Raw genomic sequence first — 12834 nt, 5'->3', positions numbered from 1 at the left:
TAGACATTCAACACATTGCTTCATGCAAGTAGGTATAATATTTTCAGATAAAAACTGTTTTTAACTGCTTGTCATTCCTTTACACCCACAACATTTAGTATGATAGCATTTTCTTCAAGAAACTAAACCTTTGAGTCTATGGTTGCTGATTACTTTTAGTAATACCTTAAATAACTGTGTTTTTAGGGGTTGAGCAGTTTATTTCACCCTGAGCTCTTCTAAATATTCTAAGTTCCAAGAAACATGTTTCTCCTCCTCAACAGTCTGAGGTGTCAAAGTGTTATGGCTTGTGTCAGCTTCAGTCCACTGGGATTTATTTTTTTAGTTCCAGTTTTACCCGTCAGTCTTGTTCCTTTTCCCGTCTTCTCAAATGAGTCCCAGTTTGTTCTCCAGTCCTGGCAGAGAGTTGGTTGTCTAGCGAACGAGTGACCAGTGTCCTGTCTGTTCACCTCCCTCTGAATACACAGCAGCTGCTGCTCTTTGGCAAATAAAACATCAAACAACAAGCCCCCCACAGACAGGACGGCTTGCTTAGAGACAGCAGACACAACATACTTATTTAAACTAACTTAGTCTTTAGTTTCTTACTATCATCTGCGGATACATATGCATGGTTTTGCATTGAGCCTTTTGATTAAACATGGTCAACTATTGCTCCAATGCTTTTATAATGTGATATTGGTGCATAAATATTAAAGGTTTGCTCATCACAATTTCTATCCGTACCAACATATGGGAATCAATCTTTTGACATTTGCAAAACCCATTGAAACCCATCTTTTGAACTTCCTGTTTCTTGTTTAACATGAAAATGAGCTCATGAAGGATCCACTTTCATCTGGCAGACCAGAAAATTGACAGGCCTCTTACTTATTGAGCATGAGTAGCAATGTCTGCTGAATTAATGAAGTAGTATAAATGTAGATGACTCTGTCCGGTTGGCTGCTTTCTTCTCCATGGCCGGATACACTACAGACTCCTTGTGTGCTGCCTACTGAGTGACTTTTTGTGCAACTGAATGCTTTGTTTGTATGGACGATAATGATTGATGGACTTTGGGGGTGGTGAACTCACTGGTGTGTTTCCAATCTGTTGTTCGCTTTGGAGCCTGTTTAAGGGAATCTGACTTGGCCAGCACTCAAAACTGGATCAGTTATTTCTGGACTTGTTTTGGTCTCATTGGCTGCAGAGTTCCAGACTTGGCCTTGGTTAATAGCATTATAGACAGAAAGTACAAACCTCACAGTTCAATCCCTGAAGCTAATCTTGGCTGATGGTTGCAACGTTTGGGTCTGGAGGAAGTGAACAGCCTTTAGCAGCAACATTTTGCGAACAGCCCTTGAAAACCAGAGCAGATTCCACAATGCAGATCAGAAGTGAAGTTCAGGTCACATAGTTTTCTCTAGAAGATTTTTTCTTTTTCTTTTGATAGTTAAAAATAATCATCAGGGCAAAATTAGGCATATTCTCTCCAAATAAAGAGCTCCAATGGCATTCTTTGCCCAATTAATCTAAAAACAACAACAACAACAAAAAACACATCCATATCCTAAAAATTAGATAAAGTTGATCTATCACATTCAATAAATGTAACATTTCTACATATAACTGATTATTTAGAGGAACCCTTCTTGCTGCAAGGCAACAGTGCTATTGATATTTTAAATATTTAAATAAATATTTCCTGAAGAGTTTCAGATCAACAGAGCTTGTCTTTTCACACCAGTATTGACTTCTTCTTTTTTGCCCTTGTCTAAGTGTTTTGTAAAAATCTTTGCAAGCAGCTTTAATCACTTTGGGCGCTTCTCAGAGTGACTACCCTGGCACTAAAATGCTAAGCTCTTCAGGATGTGATTCACTTATAGTGGTGCATAAAGTGGATATGGATTGGTTGTTCCCTTATTGTTGTTTCTTTCCCAAGAGGAGATGCTGTCATTCTTTATTGACAGGAATATTCATTTAATGTAGTGAGGAAGCAGTTGAATGTGGGCTTGTCTTCAGTTTATCATTATATTGCAGATGTTTATAACCTTGTAAGTTTTCTCACTTTGCTGACCAGAATTACCACCTACTCACTTTGTTGATTTACAGCAGGGGCGAAATTGCCGCAGTAGTTTAAAAAAGTTGAGTCATATACTGCAAGTATCACTTTGGCAGGGTTCTAACATTGCATGCTTGGTTATTTAGGCAGGGCTTTTGATAAGTACTGTAGTGTGACGTCCAGAGTTCTGCAGCCAATAAAATCGGTGGTGTTCCAGTCACAGAGAGAAAAACTACAGCGCCAACATGTCAGTCACACTTTTATACACACTTGCCATGTTTGCCAGCACACACCCTGGCCCGTTTTGTTTTTACATTTCACACACTTTGGGCTGACATGCTTGTACGAAAACAGACGTGCAAGTGGATACAGGTGGGCAGTCAGGAGGAGCAGATTGTTGTCTCTCCTCAAGGCTTATCAAAGTTTGCTCAGGCTCATTTTGTTCATTTTCTCCTTCTCACACACATGCTTAATCAAATGACAGCTGAAATTATATGACTGTCTTGGCATGGGCTGCAGAAGCAATTTGTTTCGTGATGGAATAACACGAAAACAAATGATTAGTTTGTAACATTGGTGCACGCCTTCACTCTGCACCTGTTTAATGCTAGTGTGGTGAGAAATCAGGGTCATAAATTCCTGGCCTTTGTTAAAGACTGTCGGCTGTTGGGTGCCTGAGGGGGCAGCGGGGTCAAGGGGCCATGAGTGTACTCTTTTTTTTATAAATGCACTCTCTCTTTGTGTTACAGTAATGTAGTGAGTGGAGTGCATGGTAAATGATGGGGGCTGGGCACAGTAATACGGCTTAGGTGACATCCAGCGGAATGTGGACCTTTTGACCTTTTGACCTCGGAACATGGCCCTGGAGGGTTGAGTGTCAAACCATCGCCCCTGAACCTCAGCTTGTAGGTGTCACATTACTCTGCTGGCTGCTGCCACAAGTCCAAAGGCTACAAAGCAGCCAACCGGTGTGTGTGTGTGGGTGTGTGTGCGTGTGGGGGTGTGCCTGTGTGTGTGCGTGTGCAGAGTCAAAACTATGAATAATGCAGTTGTCATTAACTCAGCAAGATACAAATCTTGCCGAGAGACTCACCTTAAATCAGTAAATCCAAGAAAAAAGAATAGAGGGAGTGAGAAGATAAAGTAACTTCTTTCTGGGAGTTCCTCTGGGTGCTACCTTTGGAAATGCTTTAAACTAGCGTCACAATACTAAAAATATTTGCTTTGGCAAATTACAACTTGTGTGGAGTGTTCTTGACAACCTGGTGGTTCTCATGTCCAGTGTGTTTAATGTTTGACACATCCAAGTCAAATAAGTCGAAAACCTGTTGATTCTGGTTATCAGTGAATTTCTATGGTTTACTCCTCAAAAAACTTTATTGAATTAAAAAATAATTAGCAATTATCAACAGCACATATCATACATAACCTACAAGTTGGTAAAAGGTTTATTTTAATGTTTACTATATCTAATAATTTATACTACAATGTTTGTACTTTTTCCCACAAGCCAGTAAATCAGAATCTTCTAATTCTAATTTTGTATTTTTTCAATAAGGGCACTCCTCGCTATATTGTGAAACTGCAGTTTTCTAAAATCTTTTTTGTAGAAAGTACCTAAAATAGCTGCTTATGTGCAAATGATGTTTCTTGAGCTCTTTCGCTGGTCACTTTAAAATACTTTAAATTTGTGAGTGAGATGTGTTTGATTTTAGTACTCTCTCTACTACAACCCTTGTTTTAGCCTTGACTGTAGTTCTTTGTGTACTGCACCCCACCCCAGATGTTGTTTGGTAAATTTGCTCCTCCAGGGCCCTCCGCCCATATTCTCCACTTTCAGAGCCCCTCTGTCTGGATCACTGGCAGGGCGCTGTGACAGGCAGACACCACTCCACCCGTCTAAAAGGGGGCTTGGTGAGGAATCTGAGAGAAAAGCCATGTTTGTACGTTTACCAGCCAGCTTGCCAGCCTTGCAGTCGACCCTCCTGACTTTTCAGTGCCTGGACAAGGGGCGCCTTTGTCCCTGATCTGCAGGGCTACACCCTGACCCACTAGTGCTCCCCATCTTACCCTCTCTACATCCTGTTGCACCTCAGTCCTTTCACTCTCCAGGCCTGCGCCCTAGAATAGCATAGCAGGTCTCCTCTGAAACTAGAGCTGGTGAAGTTGGCAGGGTCTGGCTCGCTTTCTACTTTATATTTCTCTGTGTTCTTTCACCCTCTCAGAAAATCTGAACAAACTAGGAATAATCAGAAATGAACTCATACTTTCAGTCCACAATAACAAAGAAGGATATTTTGTAAAATAGAACATTTCTGCCCAGGTTGGACATCTCGTCCACAACTGAACTAAGGTTTGGTGAGAAAAACATACATTTTAAGACTGAATTCCAATATGGTGGTTTTGGATATTCTGCAGATAATTAAAACACATATTTAAACTCTCACTTTGCACATGATAATTTTCTGATTTAGAACTAGACCAGTTTTTTGTTGTCTCCTCCTGTGCATGTGCTTGCAATAGACTTCTGTTGGTAGCTGAAGAAATGAATAACTGAGAAGAACAAAAACATCAGAAAAATCCCAATAATTTTATTTTAGATAATCTTTAACCTTTGACTGCATTAGTTATGGTTATTTTCAAACTTAGTTTACCAATGTGTTATTTTGAGTGCAGCCTGTTTACTCTTTTTTACAGTAGGTACACTAATTTAAAGAAAATTGTTTTCAATCTACTGATCGGGGTCTGTTTTGGTCACTGATTGTAAACTCCAGCTAATCTTTTTAGGGCCGTTTCTAGTTTTGTAAGCAATAGAACTGACAAAAAAAGTATTTTCTACACATTTTCTTTGAAGTTGTTAACTTTCTTATTGACTGTCTGGCTTTGCATATGGAGACTTTAACAGAACTATACAGTGTTGAATGTTTATATAAAGTGTTACACAGAGATTGTGTTTACCACTGGATTACTGGGCTGCATGTACGCCTAATCATATGATGACATGTCATAACGGTGCAGCGGAGACTGTAATTTATGGCTCCCAAATACCTTTCCTTTGGTTTAACTTACGTACTTTTCTCCTTTCTGTCTTCTCAAGACACAGTGTAATTATTTGTGATAAGAGGCTAAACTTACATACAGAAAGCAGTAGCCATAGTGATTCACATGTGATGGTTGATTTTCTTATAGATATTTTATAGGAATTACAGTTAATTTGGATTTTTTTTTTCTTCTGTTGTTTTCACTTTAGATGGACTTGACCTGCCCAATGTTGTTAGCTTCTCACCTCCCTCAAGCCCAAACCCAACCAAGAAGAGCAGCTCCATCAACTGGTCCTTCCCAGACAAGATCAAGTCCCCACGAACAGTCAGGAAGATTTCAATGAAGATGAAGAAGCTTCCCGAACTCAGCCGAAAGCTCAGTGTCAAAGGGACCCAAAATAGCAACACAAGTAGCAATGGAAACAGTCAGCTAGAGCCAACGGCCCATTCTCTCCGGGCCACCAGCAGTGGGTCCGAGACCGTCTCCCAGAGTTCCGGTCCGCCTCGGTTAGCCCCATCGGGAGGTGGGCCGGCGAGCCGCAATGTAATCTCCCGCTACCACCTGGACAGCAGCGTTTCAACACAACACAGCTTCAACAAAAAGAAGAATAATGGCAGCTCAAAGTCGGCCAGCAAAGGCGGCTACCTCAGTGATGGTGACTCACCGGAACTGGTCGCCAAATCTGGCAAACATGGATCTGCCGAGGGGAAGGGCGGGAAAGGCAAGGATGCCGAGGGAGGAAGTTCTAGACTCAATGGCACCGAGTTGGACATTGATGCTTTTCGCCATTATAGTTTCACAGATCAGCCCAAGTGCAGCCAGTACATCTCTGGACTAATGAGCCTCCATTTTTATGGCGCTGAGGACCTCAAACCTCCACGCATCGACTCGCGAGATGTTTACTGTGCAATCCAGGTTGATTCGGTTAATAAAGCACGAACCGCACTTCTTACCTGTCGAACATCATTCTTGGATATGGATCACACCTTCAACATTGAGCTGGAGAACGCCCAGCACCTTAAGCTGGTGGTGTTCAGTTGGGATCCCACGCCGAAACGGAACCGTGTCTGCTGCCACGGAACGGTGGTGCTGCCCGCGCTCTTCAGAGTGACACGCACCCACCAGCTGGCGGTGAAGCTGGAGCCACGGGGACTGATCTACGTCAAGCTGAACCTCATGGAACAGTGGCAGAACTCACTGGACAGCGGGCCAGACGGAGACAGAGAGCCGCAGGTGTTTGGAGTGGAGGCATGGCGGGTAGTGGAGAGGGAGAACACCGGGCTGATGGTGCCACTCATCATATACAAGTGCATCAACGAGATTGAGAGAAGAGGCTGTCAAGTAAGTGTGTTTGAATATTGACCTTGTTTTTTATTTACCAGTTTTGACACTTCTAATTGTTTGTTTTGTCATTAAGTGCCTTATTATTATTTTCTCTGCTAAAGCTTAGGGGCATTGAAAACTGGGGTTTTAGGTACATTTGTATTCACCAGAAGGATTCAGTTATCTGAGTGATGGTAGGACGAAGCAAGAGAAGAATAGATAATTTAGGGCCTCGTCTACAGTAATGTAGGAGTTTCTCCTAGAAGAAGGAGCTCAGCCAAAAAGTAAATCTCTGAATTTACTGCATGTTATTCTGCCTCATGACTGAAAGAACTAGATTCTCGACAGGTGAGGAGCGCTGCCGTCCCTGCGTTCAAAACTAGGTAGTTCAGACATTCAATCAGGAAGGCTTCAGAGTGGCTTTACTTTGGAGGTTTTTTCTTCACTTACATATCTTGCTTTGCTCGAAAATCCTACGAAAGCCGCAATCAAACAACAAGTAGCCCTTCTGAAATGGAAGGGCTCGTTTTTGATCTTCACAGAGTATAAAAGCAGCTGGAGAAATAACTACGGATTCACAACATCCATTTTGCTTTGTGGGATGAATGCTCACCCTGCAGCCACTGATGATGTTGAATGAATCAAAAAGCAGCGCACATAATGTCATAGAGTTGCCGCCATGGGCAACACAACTACTTTATTCAGTGAAGAGACATTTGGACGAATTAAGACACTGATGTCGCAAAGACGAAAAGGGATACGAGGATTCTTGTGGATATCAGCAACTGATAAAAAGAAAGTAATCAGTTTTGGGTTCTTGAGAAGAAATCGGAATTCTGGTTCTTTATCATATCTGGTATTTAAAGGGTGAACACTTGTAGCTACAGTGGGAGTTGGTTAAAATGAAGATCAATTATATTTGAATGTGTGAAGTTTTCATCTTATCAGATGTCTTGCCTTGACAAGAATTCATTGTATGTTTTTATGATTTCCTGTTTCCATGGGACAAAAAATGTGATGTAACACAGAAATCCATTTCCCTTAAACACAACACAAGAAAATCTATCTTTCAAGTGAGACGTATGTGTGTCGATCTTCATGAGTCAGTAAATGGCTACAATAAACCTGTCCATTTCTATAGTCCACTATACTGAAAAGTTTCAAACAATAAAAACTGATGAAAAGTATCAGATGAAGACCGTAGATTCTGACACGCTAGAGAGTGGAGTCTTGGGGTCTTCTAGTCTGTCTTATAGGAAATACTTTAAGTATTTTACATTCATTTTTATTGGGTGAGTCATTTTGGAAACCCCAGTACCCCTCATTGAGGTTGTGGTACTTGTTTCCTGCCTCACGAAGATAAAGTCTCAGTTTTTTGTGCCCGCCTGACTTAACTTTTTACAATTCTAACATTACCATTAGCTTTTAAATGTGTCGGGTCGGATTTCTTTTCTTTGTTTTTATGACTTTAACCTCCCGGTGCTGTGAGTTTTATCTATTTATCTCTCCTGTCTGTGGATTTCTAAGTCTGACATGTTTGTCTGCTGTCGCTCCCAGCGCTTCCTCTAATCTCTCCCCCATCCTCTTGTTTTCTTGCCTCTTTTTCATTAGTCTCAAATCAACTTCAGGGGTCTTCTGCATGGCAAGCAGACAGAGGTTAGGCTTGGGGTCAACACCACATTCCAGGGGAATTTTAGCAGTTTTTTATCCTCAAAATTCACATTTGCTCGTGTCTTTTATGCCGCCGCTCTCTTTAGATAGTCTTGTTGAAATGTGTGTCCTCGAGGCTTTTCTAAGCTTTTAAGATCCTAGATGAGTGCTGGTACTTTGAAAAGACTTCAGAGAGTACCTGTGTCAAAGAACGGAGTTATGTATGTCTGAAAGACAGTCTTAGAAGAAGCTTTTTGACTCAACTCACATGCACAACATATATGATTGAGAATGTTGTACTTAGATGTGGAGTGTGCGGAGAAATTACCAGAGTCTTGAGGGAGCTTTATCACTTCTTTTGTAGATGCAGTATAACATTTTGACAGTCAGTAAAGTTCTTAAGAATATAATACTCTGTTGAGTTGTCAGTGGCTTATTCAATCAGTTAGTTTGATGGTGAAAGCAGGTGGCTTACCATGAAACCGTGAGGAACAACATTAAAGGGGTTTTGTTACAGTGGGAAGCTGTGGTATAAGCATTAAGTAAAGAGACAAACAAATCATACAAACAGCTTGACAACGTCTTCACACTGGCGTCAACCTCACTCTTGGTGCTGAACGGTTAATCATCAGTTCTCCTGCAGCACTTATTGCTCCAATCCCCTTTTCAATCATCATATCCAGCCCCAATGGCTGAGAAAAATGCTGCTGTTTTGTTTCTGCTAACCTGACTTTGTCACGAATGTGTATGTTTTGGAGGAGGTTGTGACGTAAGACATCCACTTTTAATTCTGACCAAGTTCCTCCAGAGCCCATATCTAAACAAATACTGACGCAGAGAGAAGGTAACACATTGTTCCACCCTCAAGGCTTCACAAAAGACTCATCACCTTTTTTGGGTGTTTATAAGGATTAGCACCTGACGTATTTGGATAGGTTCAGAGAGGATTTACTGCTCTTTCTACTCAGCCATCTGAGGGGGTCTGATCATCTGGTTGCCTGATTTCCATATTCTTTACCAGCTTGTTGTAGAAGTGAACTAGTTGGAGGAGGTCTTGAGGGAGATCCAGGACTTGCAGGAAAATGATATCTTCTGACTGTCTTGATAGCACCTCAGATTCCCTACACACGATCTGATGGCTTGACCAGAGGAGAGGGGGGAGCAAAGATTTGAAAAATACAAGGCAAATTTTACCATGACCTGTCATCAATGTAGTATTGATCTGAAAGTCTGATATCAATCAAAGACTGGTACTACAAATGCTGCCTGCTTATTCAAGCCCAGAAGAAGCCCCAAAGCACTTCACATTACATTCACTCATTCACCTGATGGTAGTGAGCTACGTTGTAGCCACAGTGAGTCTGTCATGCACCGATGCCACTGAACCCTCTCAGCACAACCAGCAGGCAAGGTGAGTGAAGTGTCTTACCAAAGAACATGATGACTGAGACAGATAGAGCAGGGATTTGAACCAGCAACTCACCATCTATAGAACAAACTCTGACTACCGTTGCTCCAGGAGGGCACATATATCATGGTGTTGATGACTAACTATGCAAAATTGACTTTTTAGCTTTAGTGGTGGACATGGTTAATAGCAATATTCATGTAGACTGTTTTGATTAAACAAAGTTCGGTCAGTGGATCAAATGTGTGCGCACTTCCACCAATAGAAAATAAAAAGAAGATTAATGTGGGAGAGAGTCACAGTTTCATACTGTTTGCACATAATTCTGACTCTACCATCTGAATATTACAGCTGAGCTCGAGAAGAGTCACCATCTTTATGATCTGCTATTTAAATTTGGCGACTCTGTTTAGTTGTAGCCCTCAGTTTCTTGTTTCTTGCACACAGGAGTGGCAGCTGGAACTATGTTGGACCTTGTGCCAAGTCAAACCTTCTACTTCAAGGTTCAACATGTTGTGGTTCAAACAGATGGTATTCTTGGTTGCTACAAGAACTTTTTCGAGCTGCTTTTGCATTGCTGTCATCCTAAACCAGTCTGATGATTCACTTCTGACCTCGGACTTCAACTAGGCATTTCATGCACTCAGCTCCAGCTCTCTTTTCCAAATCATTCTCTGTAAACTCGAGAGAGTTTTGCTAGTTAACAAGTAACTCAGCAGGTGTGAGTGCCTGGTGAGTGAATGTTAAGAACTTGTCACAATGCTTGGATATGTTGCTGTCCCAAACCATTTCCTCATTGGATAAAGTAGCATGACTGGCATTCCTACTGGGATCTCCTGTGAGACACACATTCCTGCATTTTGGGAAATTATTTCCTCCTGCCAGATGAGTAAAGAAATTCCCAAACTTGGTGAAACACTTGGGGAGATTTCCTTCCTTATTAAGTTAAATCTTACAGCTGATCTCAGAGCAGGAAAATACTGTACATCAATGACATCCACTCTCCTTTTCAGCTCATTTTGTTTGGAGGTCATTGTGCCTCCTTTATCCACAAATAGGTCTTGCCCGGTGCCGCCTGTTGTGTTGCCCGGCAGCCACAGAGCATAAGAGCAGGCCCCTCTTTTCCGCTAATAGCTGTTCTCTGCCTGCACTCAAAGAGAGACACCATGTTTTTTATTTCTGAATGGACTTGTTGTTCATTGTGTCCAGTGACTTTTATTTACTTGCACACAAAGCCAAATCCCTAATCTGTCCTTCTCTCTCGCTCTCGTGTGAGGTTTAGAAAATCGCCACTGGGTTTTGCGAGGGCAGCTTAGCAGCAGTCGCTGTGTTGGGACAGATAGACATGGCACTGCTCCTACGCTGGAGCCCGGAAAGACTGGCAGTGTGTGTTTGCGTCTGTGTGCGCACAACCAGAGTCGACCCGCCATTCACAGCCCACTGACTTAACACGTTACTGGGGCAACCACACCAGTTGGCCTGCAATGCCACATACCAGACAGACACATGTAGGAGAAATTATGGTATGTCTGCAGCCAGACCTAATCCCAGCATAACAAGGAGAGCAGCGGTGCCAAGTTTCAGCTATCAGATGTCTCCAGTCCCTTTAGGTCACAGTCTGGAGGCTTAGGTAAAGAAACAAAAATGGTTCATAGCTTTCATTTTTAATGCTCTGTTATCACCTTGGTCCTTACAGGAGATCAGCTTTGGCACACAATAAAAAAGATGAGGCACGTTTATTAGACTGAGAGACGTTTTATGTTTGTCCACTTTCTATCAGAAAGCCTCTTATTTAAGTTTTTAGTGAACTGTCGTGTGATGAGATGGAAATTCAAACTGCTTGTTTCAGCTCATGGGGCCCAGTGTAAGTTAATACTCACTTTAGAGGGTTGTTACTGTGTAACTCATATTACCTTGTCACTTTACCCACTCTGGCACTTTTAAATGTGATGCTGCTACGTTTGCTGTTCAGCATTAAAATTTATTCTGAAATTGTCCTTCAAGAGTAAAACATCTTGACAGATGTCACTGGCATCAGGAAAGAGTCCCATAACCTCTGTTGTTACAAAATAATTTATTAAAACATGTTTTGTGCCTCTGAGGTTCTGTACATGATTACTATCTTGGTACATATCTCACACAGTGATCACATAAAAAGCTACTAGATGAGGTAAAAATTTATTTTAGATGAACAATGTTTGTGACACTGTCTTTGTTATTTTTAGATCTTGAAAATTACATGAGATAAAAATAGATTTTTAGGTGAACAATGTTTGTGACAATGTGTTTGGCGGTTTTGCATCTTAAGGTCTGAGCATAGAGCTATTAACTCTCCTTCTTGTAGTGATAATCCCATCAAATGCAATTTTTTTAGAAATATTTTAATGTAAGAAGTAGAGATGAGACAAACAATACACCGCAATTTGTTGCAAATTGTTAAGCTCAATTCTTTGAGCTTTTATTGACTGTGATAATTTTTTATTAGCATTAAAGGAGGTGATTGATATTTCTGACTTTGCTAAAAGGTCACGAGAAACTAATCACTAATCTCCTATTCATTGCTCTCATAGCATCTTGTTTGAATTTTGTATGAACACAGATTAGTTACCTAAAGCTAATTGTTAGCCTGAGGGTGTTGAAGACCAAAGGTAAAGGAGTACGACATTAAAAAAGGCCACAACAGTAATATTGGTGTAAAATGTTGCAGTGGGAGTATGAATAGTAATTAACCCATCGTCATGATGTCCCCACCATTCCTCATGTGTTTGAACCAGATATTTATTTACCTTTGAGTTTCCCATTATGAGGCTCGGGAAAACAGCATGCTGAAGGTGTGGCCTTAAAATACACTAACAAAACATTGCTGTGGCTCCAATTTGAAGTAAAATGTGTCAGTCGAGATCTGTTTCGACTTTACTTGAAACTTATGGTACATTCTATTCTTAAACTCGCAAACTGCACAATAACTCAATCTTTAAAAAGTAGCAACACATTTTATTTCAAACACAAAACAGTGAGAGGTAATAGTGATAAATCAGTCAATTTGTATTTATTTCTAAAAACATTGTTGGAAACTTTAGCTTATCATAGTCATAGTCATTTTGCAGAGATGTTGAAATACTGATTAAAGCTGATAAACAGGGCAGTAAAAGTATCTGAAATGCTATGAATTATATATTTGACTAACATGTTTCTGTGTTTGTGATTCCAGGTGGTGGGTCTCTATCGCCTGTGTGGCTCCGCAGCCGTAAAGAAGGAGCTGCGTGAAGCATTCGAGAGAGACAGCCAAGGCGCGGAGCTGTCCGAAAACATCTTCCCTGACATCAACGTCATCACAGGTAACGTGATCAGCTGGAGCGGAAAACACGAC

General features: G+C 41.2%; 1 protein-coding gene across 2 annotated transcripts in view; it reads left to right on the top strand.

The window, feature by feature from the left end:
- syde2 (synapse defective 1, Rho GTPase, homolog 2 (C. elegans)) overlaps positions 1–12834 on the top strand; it is a 43030-nt gene that overhangs the window by 13574 nt on the left and 16622 nt on the right. For both annotated transcript variants that reach the window (XM_055051941.1, XM_055051933.1), the window contains exons 4-5: positions 5292–6424; positions 12676–12802. In XM_055051941.1, the coding sequence (XP_054907916.1) occupies positions 5292–6424; positions 12676–12802 (1260 nt within the window). The remainder of the gene's footprint in view (positions 1–5291; positions 6425–12675; positions 12803–12834) is intronic.

This window comes from Poeciliopsis prolifica, unplaced genomic scaffold (genome assembly GCF_027474105.1).
Source record: "Poeciliopsis prolifica strain line A6 unplaced genomic scaffold, Auburn_PproV2 SCAFFOLD002, whole genome shotgun sequence".
NCBI lineage: Eukaryota > Metazoa > Chordata > Actinopteri > Cyprinodontiformes > Poeciliidae > Poeciliopsis > Poeciliopsis prolifica.
This window is presented reverse-complemented; position numbering and strand designations above follow the sequence as displayed.